The following is a 17,473-nucleotide window of genomic DNA, read 5'->3' as shown; positions in this document are numbered from 1 at the left end:
TACAATGCACGATAGCTGCCAGGGTTTGTGTGATAACGGCTGATTCTGGATCCAGCCACCTGCAGTTAGCTTCAGTGGAACGTTCCGTTGCTAGTGGAGACCACTATTGGCTCAGTTCACCAGCAGTTTATCCCTGAGTTCAACTGTCATTTTTAACGTCCACCATTTTGTCACATCTTTCATCGAGCAAATGTTGACAGTACATCTTTTATCTTCTCTCCTCAGCGGCCTTCTTGCAGCAATATGTACGTACTTGTTTTTTATTATAGCTGTTTGCTTATTGTTGATTTGTAAGTTTGCTGCTAATGCTAATGTCAGTTGTCTGAGGCTAATTAGCTATATGTTGCTAATAGAGCGGTACAGCCATGATGTATTTTTGTAGGCCAACAGGGAAGTTAGCTTTGCCCTGGTTCCCTCATAAAAAAGTTTTAATTTTGCTTATTTATATCAGCGAAAGTATGGAAGACCTAAAGGGCCATGCATTCATACATTTTATTTTCTCCATTTTCCCGTAATAACGAGTTAATTTAATTTGTTTTCTCGAGATCTCGAGTTACTATCTCGAAATAACAACTGCCGTTTTCTGAGATAACGGGATAATTTTCTTGAGATCTCGAGATAACGAAACTTTGTTTTCCAGAGATTTCAATATAATTAATTCGAGATCTTGAGAAAACAAAACGATAGTGTAGTACATTAAATCATTGCAGGAAACATCAGTGTAGCAATGTCAGAGGAGCAGGAGCATATCAATCACCACGTCACATATCTTTTCAATCAAGGCCTGACACAGGCTGAAATAGCATTATGCCTTGCTATTTCAGATAATATACACATTAGTGTGCGTAATCTAAAAAGACGGTTATCAAGGCTTCAGCTATATCGGCGGCGCAATCTAAGTGAGCCTGAGAAAACAAATGAAATTAACTCGTTATCATGGGAAAACGGAGGAAATAAAATGTATGAATGCATGGCCCTTTACGGGCTTCCGTACGAAAATAAGCTCTGTGGCAAACACAAGTTCATGATACTGGCACTTTTTGTTCTTCACAGATGAACACGATCTTTGTGTTTCTCGAAGCGTAAATTAAATCGCTGGAAGTTCAAAGCTATTGTTAGGCTATAACTCAAGCCAAAAGGCAGTAGTATGGAAGCAATCTTTTGATTTAAACCTGACTGCCACTTAGTTTCATACTAAGCAAAGACTATACACGGTTTCTGTAAATTGTTAAATCTACAAGTTGTAAAGTAATAAGTCAACATGTAAGACGGACTGGTGAGTAGATGAGTCTCTGTTTTTCGGCACATTGATGTTCAATGTTCTTGACAACTTCTGTAGTCTGCCACTTGATAGTGTTGTAACCTGGCTCTAGGCCATGAAAATTAATGGGAGAGGACGCTGAGTGCAAAATGAACATAAGCAATTTATTTTAACCAACATAGGAAACTCAACAATAAACAGTAAAATGAGGCGTGTATGTCAGTGGCATCCGTGGTATAAATGTGGATGTCTGATGAGACGGTGTGGTGTACGTGTTGGTGGAGCGAAACAGTAGTTTAAACAAAAACAGAGATAACCAACCTGCACAAACACTCAACCAGTAGCAGGGGCTGTCACATTAGCAACCACTGTTTTTAACACTGGTAAGTGCCTTATAATTAATTTGTGGGATATTTAATGATGTATTTTATGTCGTAGAACAAACCACAGACATTATTACAGGCATTTAACCGAAAACCGATTTAAAAAAATCATTGACCATGCAAAAAGGGAACCGGATGTGCAAAAACTTTTTTTCCCCCTTTTTTTTAGTGTGTTTTGTCTGGTTTTTGCCAAATGAATAACATTCATTATAGGAGTGTAGGGAGCTGGAGAGAGTCTGTGTAACCATGAATGTCTGTTGTTTGGACATGAATTTGCACAGCAGTAGTAAATCAATGAGTAGCAGCCACACACCAGATCCATGCCACACACTAGCTAGCTAACAGTTAACTGTTACTGCAACTTCTTCTTCTTTTCACTGCTGTATGGCAGTTGGCAACCAGTGTTAAGGTGCATTACTACCAGCAACTATAACTTACTGGATTATTTACACAATATTAACACAATATCAATATTTAATTTTTTGATTATCATGGTGGTTACTGGCAACAGCCCTTGTTGCTTATACAACATTCTAAGTAAAAGAATACTGCAGGGCTAATTTTAAGGCCTATGTATTTTGCTCTTTACTCTCACTCTTTTGGAATGTATGTGTATGTTTACAATAAGAATTAGTACTTTGTATTTCCTAATGGGGACTCAAAGGATAAGTTCACCCAAAAATGAACATTCAGTCACTTTCTGCTCACCCTCATGCTGATGGAAGGTTGGTTGAAGTTTTGTGGCCCACAAAACATTTCTGGAGCTTCACAGCAAAACAAAGCTGCGTATTCTTTACACCATTTTTAAAGCTGAAATCTTCAAGTTAGCTGTTAACCTAGGTGGTAAGATGCTGATGTCCACACTTTTGTTAGTCAAGTTTCGCTGTTACTATCTTAAACTAATTGATCTCTAAAATACCTTTGGCCTTACTCTTGTTCCTGATTTGGTATGTGGTATTTTTTGTTTTCTGATTTGATCTGATATCATTAAATCATCATTAAAGAATTTAACCTATCTCTAATCCAGCCCTGTTTTCATAGTATGACAATTTCCTCCATCCAGTAAATTCTTCAGACTAACCACTGTCTTCAAACTTTATTAGACATGTTTAGCTCACTACATAGACAGGTTTTGGTAGAAGACCTTCCTCAGTATGCAGTATCAGTATTGTTAGAGATGAAAGAGGTGAAATCAGTATTTACAATTCAATTTACAAAGAACAGTAAAATGTAAATAATTCAAATGTATGTCTGCAATCTTTGCTTGATTCCAATCACAAGTCTCAAAAATAATTCTGTGGCATTTCATAATTTAAGTATGTTTTTCATTTTGTTTTTTTCTTCCAGTGGCTCACAGTGTTGCTGCTCCTCTGATGACTGTAATACTGCTCTAGAGCCACCAGATGTCGACTGCACAACACTGCAAGTACTGTAAGTAGCTGCAACGACTGGAAGTGGAGACTCAAGCAACCATATTTGTTAGAGACAGGTTACTTCATAAATCCATAGTTGGTCAGATGGCGTCAACATAATAAAAAGCTGTGTATTGTGACCACTAACCTCTCAACCATGAGATTAGAATTTCTATTTTTTTCTCTCAAGCTCTTTGGGTCTAGTAACATCATAAAGCCATTTATCCAACAAATTGGCCATAATTGCAGCCATAACCAATTTTAACTCATGTACTCATGATTGTTGTTGTTTGATCACAACACACAATGGAAGTTGATGTCAAAGACCCACAACAGGAAAGGGCGTGGTTTCCCCAAATGTTTAAAGTGCCTCTACTCAGGTTTTTTGTTTTTATATCAACAATACATCAAGTGGCTGTGTGTTATGTGAAAGAGCTGGTGGTGCAGTGGGTGTGAAAGTAGGCAGCTGTTGGCTTGTAGGTAGGCTATAACACCTTTATAAGACAGCAGTGCAGGGTGATGTATGCTGAAGAGAACCAACAGTCTGCAGGTTTTCATTCCAACTGGTACCCTCAGCATTAGTGTTAGAGGCTGCACCGCTGGGGTTTTTTTGTTTACTTTTGGTGTCCTTCACCTGGAACACTTCAAGTACGAAGTTGGAAGTTGAAACTAGGAAATAAAGACCTCCATGGTTGTCTGGAACGCAGCATTAGTCCATGTGTGTAACTTGACGTCAGTTCATCTGTTTTCATCCTCGTGTCACATCTGTGTTATCACGTCTGTTTCCCCGTCCTGTTTTGCTCCTCGTGTCTTCCTGCGTTTGCTCATCATGCGTCTTGTGGTTCTGTTTTTCTTCCCCATGCCCTCAGGGTTTACTCTGAGTTAAGTTTGAGCATTTCTCTTTATTTTTTTGGAGTTACCCCAGCCAGCTTTTGTTGCCCACCTTTAGTTGCCAGCCTTTGTTTGACACATTTGTCCACCCATGGACTTACATGGCAGGACCTATATGTCAGCTTGTTGTGGAGTTCTTCTGCACCCAAGTTGTCAACAAATGAGTAAATGCAGCTTTAATTTACTGAAGAACCTTGAATTACATGTAACAAGGATATGCTACGCAGAATGGGCTGAAACCTAAAAGGGGAACTCCACCAATTTTACGCATCAAAGTCTGTTTACATCTGCTGCAGAGTGCTACTTCATATGTGGAAACAAAGTTGTATAAAGTTTGTGGCTCCAGAGGAAGCTGCACACAATCTAATAAATTACCTCAATTGATGTCACTTCAGTAAGTGTTGATCGGTTCTGAAGACCTCAAGAAAATGAAAAAATCTAGGGGTGTGGTGTTACATCGAAGTAAGCTTAACTGAGCTCTGTAGCCTGCTCCTCATCGCTGCTTGAGAATAGCGACTTGAGGCTACATTAGCGGTTGCCCGAATCACTGACTGAACTATTGGCCGTCGAGTTGCATTGTGAGAAATGTATGCACCAATTTTTGACCAGGAAGAAGAATGTGTTATAAAAAAAAGGTCCAGTGTCTGGTTCTGCTGCATTCATTTTGATGCTATTTTACAGTGTTACAGAAGTGCAGTGCTTACCTTGTGGATTTCTCTCAATGCTTCAGATCTAAATGCACGATAATCAGTGAAGTAAGAGCAACAGGTGTTTTCAATCACCCAAAGGCCCCTGTTGTTGTGACATTAGCTTCTGGTGTGGCAAAAATTATTCAAAGTCAGAACCTATAGACAGCAGTGTAGCTACAATCTTTTTGGTGGGTCTGAAGATGTTAACAAAAGACACCAAAGTGTATCACACCACTTGGCCGTGATAATGATCAAAATGACAACTTTTCAAAAAAAATTTTAAACTGTGAGAAAAAAACCTTTCTCGTCAGGTCCTCCATGCCTGGACCTGAGCAGAAAATAAGAAAAACTGGACGCAAAGGCAAATACGGAATTGAATGAAGTCTTTGTAACACTGAATAAATGCTGACACTGAGAAAATTCTGGCCTTGTCATAATGTCTTCTCACAACAGACTCTCACTTCTACATGTGTTTGTTACAGGAAAGTGCCCTCACGCATTTCCGACACTTTGTTTTAGCAATGCTGTGGACTGTTTGAGATATAACTCACAATTGATAGTATTTTAATGTTAAAAACAGGGGGCATCTGAAATCATTAAGATCATGTTAAGTTTTTCATTCTGGGCATTTTCTTAAGAGTTTGCATGTTGGCATAGGTTTCCTCTATGCAGTGCAGTTGAATTGGACACTAATTGATAAACTTTATTTATATAGCACCTTTTAAAACAGAGTTTTCAGAGTGCTGTGACAAACAAGCAAAACAGGAAACTCAGGAAGACAATGTTACAGAATAACCAGTCAACAGTCAAGTCAAACACAAGGAAGCCTAGTCTTAGTGAGTTAAAACAAAAAGCCAAAACAGAAAATATAAAATCACAGAAAGTCAATATAAGTAATTAACAGGAATAAAAGCATTTAAACAGGAAAAATCGCTGAAAAAGAAAGAAAGAAAAAAAGGAAGAGATAAAACAAAGAATAAAACCAGTAAAAGATTAGGAGGTGACAATGCCTGTCAACTCTGAACAGGATAAACAAATATATTTTAAAAAGGTGGGTTTGGTGGATATCATTAGACAAAAATGTCCCCAACTGACTCAGGGGCACAAACAAAATCTTGTTTAGAGCCACTACAGTAAACGTCTACAGGGCTGGCTCTGCTTATCAGTTAAGCCACACACACTAACATACACACACTTGTGGCCTAGAATACGCACTTTGTGGTTACAGTGCTGTTTGAAGTTATATTTTCAGAGTAAGGGCGTTTTCAACAGTTGTCGTGGGTGTTGTTAACACTTCAGGTTGCAATGGCTTGTTGTTGAAAACTGTGTTTTCCTTTTTCCTCATTGTATATACAACTGCCGGCACGCAACAACATAATCATCTATCGCATATTCAGTATCCTCTGTATAGACTATTGATGCATGTCTGGGTTTGTTTTACATGTCAGGACTGAAAAGCAGAAGTTGTGCTAGACATTATCTACATTGATTTTATGGGACAGGCCCATGAATGTCACATCTCATTGCTTCTAAATAATGTAGGTCAAGTCTCTCAAAGTTATATTTAACCTTTGTAGGTTTTCTGTCTTTACACGTGTTCTCCTTTCTTGCTTGAATGGAGAAACCATGCAAACTGGAGAACTGTTGAGTTAAACCACAGAAACATATTTGTGATGGACATAGATAGAAGATGACACATTGTACCCACTTGCAATTTTTCTTATTACTAAAATAATATTTTATATCAGCATGAAAACAATATTTTCATAGAGAAACATTTGGGGTATTGGCATGATTATAGTTTTCTCAAAGGTTTCATTTGACCCTTTTTAGCATGCTTTTGAAGCATTTGATAAATGATAATTATGGTGCAGTGATGCAATTACAGCCTATTTTGCTGAAAGCTTTGAATATATAATCATACTGTAGCTCTTTGAAAACTGTGCTCTGAAGGGCAAATGTGTTCTGGTTTTACTCATATTTGAGAAGTGGTTTCTTGATTTGGGGGTCTGGCATCACTTTCTTGGTGCTTGCAAGATGCCTCACAAGATGCCTTTCAGTATATTATGTGTTTATGGTTGATTTGAAAGTGGTCGTGGTCTCAGTGCCACTGCCTGTCTTATGGCATGTGGTTGGAGGTTTGTAAAGTGTGCCATGTATGGCCGCATCAACAGCATGAAGTGAATAGTGTGACGGTGGACTGTCAGCCCAAACCAGCAACCACAGCTGTGCGATGAGACGTATGAAACCTCCTATGCAGGGAGGGGCACATTTCCATCTGATTGGGAGTTCCTGTTTTTGCACTTGTACTTTCTGAGAAATATTGAGAAAAATAAATTCCAATTTAAAGCTTTTGTAATAACCTTGGCAAGGTGCCAAGGCCTCGGAGGTGCAAGTGACATTGCCACATGTCCATTGAGTCATGTCCTTTACTACTGGCTGCGTATGGCAGCATGTGTTTTGAAAGAGCCTTTCCCGTATAAGTTACCAGAGGACAGCTTGAGCAACTGGATTTAATGTGCTGTTGTATACAATTCTGCGGGATGTGATGCGAAAACATGACAATCTTGCACCAGAAGAAAGTGGACGAAAATGGTTAAATATCAGTTAGAATAAAATAGATTTTGTGAAATAGACGGTACTATTCAAACAATTTTGATTTCTTCAACTGGGAAATTTTATAATTGAAGGCAACTGTGAAATTCTGACAGTTCTCACTGTTTAAAAGGTGATGGAACAAAAGTGACTGCAATCTCTTGCGTGTGTGTGTGTGTGTTTGTGTGTGTGTGTGTGTGTGTGTGTGTGGTGTGTGTTTTGGGTGGGGTGTTTACTACCTTATTTGGCTTACTTCCCCATCAAAAAGTCGGGTATCTTGTATCTTCTCACACATTCAGCATCACCACCAGCAGCCAGAGTAAGTACCCTCCTCTGCACTCACTTCACATTCACTTCACTCCACAGCTATGATAATTACCCGTAATGGATTTTATCAACATATAATAGGATAACATTTGAATGCAATGTAAATTGTTTTATCTTTTCAACAGATTTTCAGAATTTCCACTTAACTCTTGTGGTCCTTGATGTGGAAAAATTAATGTATCCATATAGTATATAGTTTTTGTCTAAGATTTAATTTAAAACAATATGAACCTTGAAAAAAAGCTTTGTATTCATGCCGTCATTTTTGATTAATTATTGAGTTTTAGGGAAAAAAAGGAAAACTTAACTGTTGTTTTTGCCTGTTTTGCAACTATTTATGATTATACAGTGTGTTAAGTTAGTCAGCATTTTAAAGAACTTTTAATAAGGAATTTTCCAGCATTCTTATACAAACAATGTGCGTATTTCCTCCATGTGTTGATTTAAATGCCCCCTGCAGCTGCTCACTCATCCTGTGTTAACCACATGAAGGTGGAGTGCTGTGGGGGCATTTAAAAGGTGCCCTTTAAATTGATTTAAAGCACCACAATGAGGAAGCGCACAGCAAAGCTATGAAATTGAGTGTTTTTTTACTTTCATGCAGATTCTGTGATGAAATTGTTCTTATTCCTTCTTCTTTTGCCTCCTCAGGTGTGTGTTGTGCACAGGCAGAGCTCCAGCGGTTAGAGTGTGACGATAGCCTGTTTGATCACAGGAGTTTCACACTAATTCCCCAGCAGCTCGTACAAGCTCTGTTCAGCCTGTTCACACCCACAGCCTTGATCTTGACCAAGACAGTCACCAGTATGGATATCTTCTCCTCCCTCACCTCCCCCTCCTCCTGCCCCCACATGTACCACTTACCCAGTAACCCCAGTAACGCCAGCACTTCAGCCAGTGGGATCAGCCATGTGATCCTGCGGCATTACAACCACACCGGCCGCCTGCAGAACAGGACCATCTCAAACAGCCAGAACCACATCAGTGTCGCCGCGGCCGTCTTCCTCTTCGTCAGTATTTTCATCATCCTGGAGAATCTGCTGGTGCTGGTGGCCGTCATCTCCCGCATCCGCAACAGCCGGCGCTGGGTTTATGTCTGCATTGCCAACATCACGTTGAGTGACCTCATCACCGGCGCTGCCTATGTGGTCAACATCTGTTTGTCAGGCAGCCAGACGTTTGGCCTCACCCCTGCTCTGTGGCTCTTCAGGGAAGGGATGCTGTTTGTGGCACTAGCAGCATCCATATTCAGCTTACTGCTGATTGCTGTGGAGCGTTACACCACCATGATGAAGCCGCTGCCCCGGAAGTCAGCCAGGAAGAGTTACTACAGGATCTTCGGCTTGGTGGTACTCTGCTGGCTTTTGGCGATGGTGATTGGCTTCCTCCCATTGATGGGCTGGAACTGTGTGTGCAGCCTGGAAGGATGCTCCACCCTCCTCCCTCTCTACTCAAAGTCCTACATATTTTTCTCTCTCATCATATTCTTCATCATCCTCCTGGCTATTGGCGTGCTCTATGGTGCCATCTACTGCCACGTACACAAGAGTGCCCAGCTGGGCCCGCAGCGCAGTCGTAAGCGCTCCTTGGCCCTGCTTAAAACTGTGATCTCCATCGTTGGAGTCTTTATGCTCTGCTGGGGGCCACTCTTCGTGCTGTTGCTGGTGGATTTCTTCTGTACCTCCCGCCAGTGTGCTCTGCTGTTCAGTGCAGACTTTTGCATTGCCCTGGCTGTCCTCAACTCCGGCCTGAACCCCATCATCTACGCCCTGGGCAGCAGTGACATGAGGAAGGCTATCGCAGAGCTGCTGTGTTGCTGCTGCCTGAGGTCTGGCCTCTGTAACCCAGACACATTCACATCCAAGGACACCAGCAGCACCTCTGAAAACAGGAGGGACAGCTTGAGAAACAGTTTTAACAGAGTCAGGAATCTGAGCGTGGCCTCCCCACCATCAACGCCCAGCAAGCCTCGCAGGGCACCCAGAAAATACAGGCTGAGCTCCACCACCAGCTGCCTGTCAGTTTCAAGTGGTTAAACCACAACGCGTTCCCCTCCCAAGCACACAAGACCTGTGTGCACTGATACACATCTAACCGTTTCCTCCAAGTTTTGGTTTGACTGTTCGATGCTTTGCCTGCACGTAGTTGCACTGGTGATTACACACTGTGAGAAAACCTGTTAAAAATCTGATTTTATCCTTGAGTTTGCAATAATATCACAAGAAGCCGGAGTTCTTTGTCTATATCCAGATTTTCTCAAAACTTAAAATATTGATCTGTTGTTGCACTGTATTTGTTACTATTACCTTTTCAAAATAAAAATATATATTTTTTGTGTATATTGAGGCAGTTTATTTACAAGAAGTATTTTTTTAAATAAAAGTTAACATGGAAATTGATGTAAAAATATGTATAAACATGTATTGCATTAACATTTTCTGTAAGCCTGATGTTTTACTGTTTTGTACAACTGATGAAATTATAAATAAAGTTTATTTTTTTCTACATGACTGCATGTTGTTCAGTACCTACCTCTGCTTCCCTCTGGAGGGAGACACAACATCGAAGCCCTCACTGGCTCCTGCCGACGGTTCAGATGATTTATAGTGCTCATGATTTTTCCAGCCTGAAAATAAACATTACAGTAATCTCTAGACCGAAGCTCGATAGTTTCCTAAACTCACCGTATCTGCATTTTACATACTCAACAACATTAGAATGACATATTTTCATCTCTGATCTTTGTTCACTCAACAGTTTAATGCAGGCTTTGCAAAACACTTGTGACTACATGAGAGACAATGTTCTTAACTTTAGTTTTAAAGGCTCTTCTTTGTTATTCCTAACAGATTCCCAAAAAGGCCTTTTCCAGGCTTCTCTCCCCTCCCTGCTTTTCTGACAGGATGACTGATTAAAGTTCAGCTCAGAGAAGGTGAGGACTGGGACTGCAGCCCCAAGGGCACACAAAGCCAGGGCTAACTGATAAATTCATTATGACAGTCTGGCAGGGTGGATAGATAAGCTTTAGCAGATAGTATGCTCCTGTAAGTTATACAGCGACAGTATACTGTACTTCTGCTACATGTTCGTCTTGATGTGAGACTGTGTAGCATTTTCACAAAACAAAAAACAACATGCCTGCTGTTCTGTAGAGTGTGCTCTCTGGAAGTTTCACTCTTCTATATTTCATGAAACAGTCACTGCTATAGATCGGTAGAAGAAGGCGCAGTCTTGTTAGGTGAGAAGTCAATACTGTCTGCTATTTAAAGGTTGAAGATTTGAAAGTTCACACCTTAAGTATAATAGGTTTGTTTTACTTTCAGAAGAGTCTATTTTCACACTTGGGTAGTAGCCTGGTTCTCCCTTCAAATCTCAAAGGAACGACATCTAAAAAAACACATTTCTGTATAGTATTAAAGCTTCGTGACTCATTAAGCTACGTTATTATTTTCTAAGCTTTTAGCACTCAAAATCTCAGCTAATTTGTTTCAGGGCGGTGCCTGTTTGAAATGATTTGATTGTCAGTGGCCTGGAAACATCAGCAAACAACCAACCGTCGTCAGATTCTGATTCAAATGCTGCTAAATGCTCAGAAGTACAGCATGCGTCATCACCTTTTTCAAGTGAAGCCCCACCCACTTCAAACCAGTGAAAAAAGCACACACAAAAACCCACAAAAAACAGGAAAATGTCACGTTAAATCTCACTTGTGCAGAACACAGCGTGCTTATTTAGCACTAAAGCATTCAGAGTTAGGATCTGATTGAGAAAATATGTTTTAAGGCCGTTCAACCCTGAAGGACCCAGGTGAGCTGGAAACCAGTTTTATAGCATGTAAAAGAAAAGTTTGTTTGTACTTAAGCAACCATTAAAATCTGAAACACACAAGTTTAATGCATGCGTTATGTGTGAAACTGAAACCCATTTAAAAGGCCTTAGAATAATAGCGTGTCAGCAGCGTAAATGACTGACGTATTTTTATAACTGAGATGATTTATCATTACAAATTATAGTTTACAGATCTACTGTGGTAAGAGACTGTGTGGTTGGTGTGTGTGCATGTGTGTGTGTGAGTCATGTTCACAAGCCCATGCTGATGATAAAAGAGATTAAGCATGGTGAGATGGTGAAAATGTCCTTAATCCTTCTTTTCTTTTGCGATAATTTGCTGATCATTACTCTAAAGCGTCCCCGTAGACTCGACTGCTGAAGCCCCATTTTCTCTTTCAGATGGCCTCCGCTCATTCGTCCCCCCTGGAAGTGCATTTTCTTATAGAAGGTCTTGGGGTTTTCTTTGTATTGTCTAATTAGTACTTATTTACTACTGTTTTTGATAGTGTACTTTAGCACTTAGAGAAAACAGCTAAATATCTTATTAAACAACATATCGTGTGAGTTTTAGTGAGCTGAGAAAATAACCAGTCTCTTATCGTTGTTTCAGAACAAATAGAAGCTAATCTGGAAAATCGGATGTCGTCTCAATCTGATGTTAATGCAAGCAAGTGACAACAAAGTCAACTTGCTCGCTCATGACGTGTGTGAGCTGCACAGGCTCGTCAGTGATGATGGGACGAAGGAAATGAGGCGTTGAAGTGAGAACTTTTCTTTTGTCCTTTTACCTGAAAATGCCGCCCACGCAGCAGCTGAGGTGAGAAAGCACACATATAATATACAGACACACACAAACGCATATGTAATTTAAAATGTACATGCGCACCTCTCCATTCTGTAGGTGCATGTGCACACACTCAGACAAATATGCCCCATAAACACACTTTACTCTAAATCCGGTCTCTGCAGTCGTTTATGAGGCTCCTAAGAAGTGAGGATTTCTGAGGCCGGCTCTCCTCAAAATCTTTTCCTGTTTTTAGTGGCTGGGGAAGCAAACAAGTCATTGCTGGTTGTGTGTGTGTTTGTGTGAGTTCCCCTCTCATGAATTCCTGCACCTTTACAGTTAAGAGTTGGGGATAATCCTCCCTCATCCCAGGCCCTGGCGCAGAGCCAGGTCCGGTGCCTGATGAAAAAGCAAAAGCAAATTCCAGGCTTTATTAGCTTTAGGCTCAGAGACATTTGTTGTATCATATTTGACATGTCAGGGTCTGATCACCAATCCAAGCCGCTCTCTCTCCTTCTCCCCTTACAACAACAAGGCCTTTTCTCTGCTCTAAATGAGGTACGATGGGTTAATGATGGTTGCGTGCAGACGTCGCTATGCCCTCAATAATTACCACGCTGGCTTTGCCTCCAGGTGTTCAGCAGACAGCTAATGATGTACTGTCTGAGGAGAGAGGAAGGCAGAGGGTGAGCCGCAGAGAAGCTGCTCGGGGGGAAAGTGTGATATGTTGCCATCAGCACTGCGACAACTCAATGGCACATGTGCCGCACAAAAACATACAGTAACAACCTGGATCTGTTTTAAAAAATCCGGCCAAAGGACTGCAGTGGAAAATTAGCCAGCCAGCTAATGATGGCACATTTACAGAACTGTCGATAAATGTGTGATGTCTTTTTCAAATTTTGAAATCTCTAATCATCATGGAAAAGTGATGTTTTTGTTTCTCAGCTTGTTAAAAACTGTAATCAGTTTGAAGTATCTTTTTATTTAGTGAAGGGGAATTCCACTTGTTTATATCCTAGGTATAATTTCTTCTGTTATTGGCCATCATTCCTGCCAGTAATGAAAAGATTTTACTCACTGACAGCTTTACAGTAGATGCCACGTGGCATTGCTGACAGACACAGCAATCGATTTAAAGGGGTACTCCACCCCGAGTATCAGAGTGGGTGGTTTGTAGTTTTTTGCAGCTCTGTCAGGGCGGATGTCAACCTGTTTAACAAGTGACCCAGTTTCTTGTAGAAAAAACACAGATCAAAATGTCAATAGTAAGAACTCTTAAACCACTCCTGCTGTAATATCTGCTTCTCTGTGAGGTAACCATGTCTTTACTTTCTTCCAAAAACTCAGATTTTCACAGCTTCTGGTTTCAATACTCGCTTGCAACCTGCTCAAGCAAGAGTGTGTGTTGGTTTGAACACATCACAGTGGAGGCCTGATGGGACACAAGACAGAACAGGTTTTTGCATCGTGCGTTTTCTGAAGTTCTTCAGGAGCTCTTCCACCTTTCACCTCAGCTGTGCTCCCATGGTCAGAGATGTGTACAAATACATCAAAAGTATCTTGTTACAAATGACAAATATAGCAAATGCATCAAAATAAAATACAAAACACTGGTATGAGAAAATGTAAGATGGTAATATGGATCCTAAGCAGCTACACAGGACATTAAATTAACCAAAGACAAGCCTCTCATCTTAAATGCCCCTACAAATGCATCAGCTCTTGAAACAGTCCACTGACTTTATTTGGAGATTTACAACATGGTGATGACTCACTCATAAAATTGAATGAACAGATCACATGAGAACCAGGTCCAGTCTTAGCCTACTTTCACCCTAGCTCAGTCTGCAGAATGCACCAAAATAATGACGAGGCAAAGCTTAAGTAAAAGAAAAGTCCCCTGGCTTGGCAGCTACACTCCGACTGAAGGAAAAAGGAACTTGAAAGTATTATTCATTGTGGCTGTCAAGTCATTGTGGAAAGAGTGACAACGAACCACTTGAGTCTACTATGATAAAACCTTGCAGCAACAGCACATCTAAAGACTACGACTTTACTTGTGTACACCGGGCAGAAATGGATGGACAATCTATGAAAACAGTGTATATAAGCACCGTAACTGTGAGTGACACCAAACTAATAAGACAAGCAGAGCTCAGACACAAGGCTCACTCCACTGACAGAAAATGTATGGGCTGAGGTATGGGCTAAGACAACACATTCCCACAGTGTAGTAAATGTTTAAAATTACAGGAGCGTCTTGACTCAGACAAGGGGTGATATATTTTCATTCCTGTCTCGCTGACATGTTGTCATACATGCATGCATGTCACATGGAAATGAAACACTGTCCAAGAGAGCCTGTGGCTTGTTCCGGGTTCTTCTTTACTGATAGCTCACAGATTAATGGAGGAAAGAAACAATATAAATAATCCTGTTAGAGATGGTTTGATTGGGTATTGTTACATTGAGACATTAGCATTTAAATAGCAAAATGAATAGATAGATGAAATATGCTGACTTTGATTACTACAACTGTTGGATAACATAATGGGAGCATTTCAAACAATTGCACAACAATTGATTCAAAGGGACAGCTCACCCGAAAAAAAAAAAAAATACATATGTTTTCCTCTTCCTTTAGTGATATATAAGTGTGTGCAAGGTGCAGGTGTTTATATTTAATATGTGTCTACACTTAACATCATGTCAGTGTACGTATTTATGTGCCCATGTGCTCGATCGTGTGTGTATCTTCAGATCTGCAGTAAATGTGACTCCACAGTGACAGTAACATCCAGGTGTCCGTTTGCTAACTCAGTTTTATCTGGTCTTTTCTTTTTTTTTTTTTCACTTACACACACAGGGTGATTTCATCAACGGGCAGCATCAGGAAACTCCTTATTTAACGCGGCAGACTCGCTCCCTGAGAAAATCTCCACAAAAACTGACCCTGCCTATTTGGCTACCTTACAGCGTCCCATTCCACAGTCAGACATCAATAATTACTTTGCAAATATGCCGTTCTGTGGTTACAATTATACCCAATCAATCAATGTGTTTGCCATTCCTTTGGGCAGCTGACATCATGCTCATGCAACAAGGAGAACAAAAGACCAGGAAGGGCGTAACCGCTGCATGTCTACACGAAAAAATCAAACACTCACATACACAAGACTCTATCTGTCGACAGCACCTGGGTGAGAAAGCTTTTCCATGGAAGCTAGAGAATGATATCCTCTTCTTCTCTGGTGCTTGTGGTTCTGATTTAGGATTTATGTGCTTTAAGAGTAGGCTCTTACAATCTGCACCATCTCTGGGCGCAGCCATTTCTCCTTGATCAGATACGAGATAGTAGGACAGCAGATACAAAGCAGAACAGGCCAGAAGTTATGAGACATAAAATGAATTTAAATATTAAATAAAGAACTTGTTCCAACAAGATGAAACATTTCCACAAGCGCTCAGAGGTGCTTTTTTTCTCCATTGAGTGTAGAAGACAATTATCAAAGACAACACAAGTTCTCCTTTGAGAGCTGGATGTCGGCCATCTGCCGTGACTTTGCTCTCAACCTTGGGAATATATGTGAGCATGGTTTTCTCTCTTTTCTTAATCCCCTCTCTCATCCATGCTGTGCTTTGGCTGAGCACCATGACCACTTAACTAATTGTGTTGTGAAAGATGTTCCAAGGGTGATGATTCGGCTTCAGTTTCCAAAAGTTTCTTAAGTGAGGATGCAGGTTTTCTTAAAAGAGGGACTCTGCAGGAGACCCATTGAGAAACAAGACTACGGCCATGCTAGCAGCTCTGTGAGACTGTACTTAAAGAACAGTAGTGCTCTGAGCTATATGCTAACGTCATTATGCTAGCATGCTTACAGTGACAGTGTTAAAATGCCTATGTTAAAGGTATACAGTATGATGTGACATTTCCACATTAAAATGTCCAAAAACGACCAAACCTTTGTTATATATTGTGTTGAGTTGTGTACTTACGTTATCACAAGTGTTTCTATACAACAACTCACATGATCCCTCGCTACTTCGCAACGCCACCAGACTACATATTTGTTTTCACTAGACCGCTAAAGGCAGAAATTACACCTTCATCATCTTGGATACCTTTATCATCTCGGTTCAGAGTGTTGCTCTGCATGCTAACATTTGCTAACTAGCAATAACGACAAAATATAGCAGAGGCTGATTGGAAACATATTTGTACCAATTTACTGTATATGGCAATCCAAATAATAGTTGAGATGTTTCAAAGCCCTAAATTCATCAATCATTCAAGTTAGCAGGCTAAATCCTCTAGAGGTATGGATGTCTGCCCAGAATATAATGGCAATACATCACACAATAGGCTCTTGTAATCCCCAGTTATTGTCTGAACATTTTCTGCCTTTATTATAGCTAAAATGAAGAGACTCCAGGAGATGAGGAATAGAGCCAAATTTGAAGAGGGTACATTGTGGATCTGGGTGAACATAAATGGAAACATCCAGGGCTGAAAAATGAAGCCAATGTGGAAGTGCCAGTCCCCATAGAGCCCCATTTTACAAAAAGATAAACATGATCACAGCCTGGTACAAAAAATGTTTTTTGTCTCCACATATATGACAATTCTCTCACTGATTTTAGATTATATTATTTTATAACGCCCACAGCAAATGGATGTTTGGATGGCAAGTCTGTGAACATTACAAGCAACTAAGGCAGCTGATTCAACAAATTAAGGTAATTAAAAACATGTCACAACACAAATGCCACATTAGGTAAAAAGATATGAAAAGATAAAAGACAATTGTTCACTATGTGCGCCACCACACCGCTGGGACCTGAGTTTGTGTAAGAGAAGTCGGGCCTGCTGGATCTCGCTTGAGTTTCCGACTTGGAATTTTGACTTGGATGGCTGCTCCATTGCTCTTTTCCGTGTCTGTCGTTTTTTTTTCAAAGTTACAAGTGCAATGGGATGCAGCATAAGAGTCAACCACTGCCAAGATAGTGGCAGCTGGAGCCATCACACTGAGCTTCACTGTGGCTCTTCAGATACCTATGGGTGACATCATGGAGATTACATCCATGTTACTTTATAACCCTTCAGCAAAGAGGGCTTTATATTTACATCCTCTAGTGAGAAATTTCAATCTGAACCAACAGACCAACAGAATGAAATTGCCATCCCTTGAGCCATGACCAAAATTCAAAGTTTGTTTCTATTGACCTATTATTGTTGAGAGCTTCTGAATGAATTCCCAATGCAGAATGAGTGAAAAGGTCAGAGGACAGTTACAGAA

General features: G+C 40.4%; 1 protein-coding gene across 9 annotated transcripts; it reads left to right on the top strand.

Moving 5' to 3' along the window:
• Positions 1 to 76: 76 nt before the first annotated feature.
• On the top strand, positions 77 to 16,388 carry s1pr4 (sphingosine-1-phosphate receptor 4). 9 transcript variants are annotated; one of them, XR_014622792.1, is made up of 5 exons: positions 2,992 to 3,075; positions 10,408 to 10,490; positions 12,000 to 12,206; positions 13,524 to 13,703; positions 15,043 to 16,388. XR_014622792.1 is itself a non-coding variant. In XM_084355626.1 (3 exons), exons 2-3 carry the CDS (start codon positions 3,048 to 3,050, stop codon positions 9,592 to 9,594), a joined length of 1,413 nt encoding a protein of 470 aa, XP_084211752.1. In that variant the 5' UTR covers positions 77 to 245; positions 2,992 to 3,047; the 3' UTR covers positions 9,595 to 10,040. The 9 variants fall into 9 exon arrangements, 2 of the variants coding, with proteins under 2 accessions (XP_084211752.1, XP_084211753.1); XR_014622798.1 differs by lacking the exon at positions 15,043 to 16,388 and adding an exon at positions 11,789 to 11,837 and having other exon boundaries at positions 13,524 to 14,700; XR_014622794.1 differs by lacking the exons at positions 10,408 to 10,490; positions 15,043 to 16,388 and adding an exon at positions 11,789 to 11,837 and having other exon boundaries at positions 13,524 to 14,700.
• Positions 16,389 to 17,473: the final 1,085 nt, after the last annotated feature.

This window comes from Pagrus pagrus (genome assembly GCF_965226575.1).
Source record: "Pagrus pagrus genome assembly, chromosome: 6".
Classification (NCBI taxonomy): domain Eukaryota; kingdom Metazoa; phylum Chordata; class Actinopteri; order Spariformes; family Sparidae; genus Pagrus; species Pagrus pagrus.
Note: the sequence above shows the minus strand (reverse complement) of the source record. Positions and strands in the feature narration are given on the sequence as shown.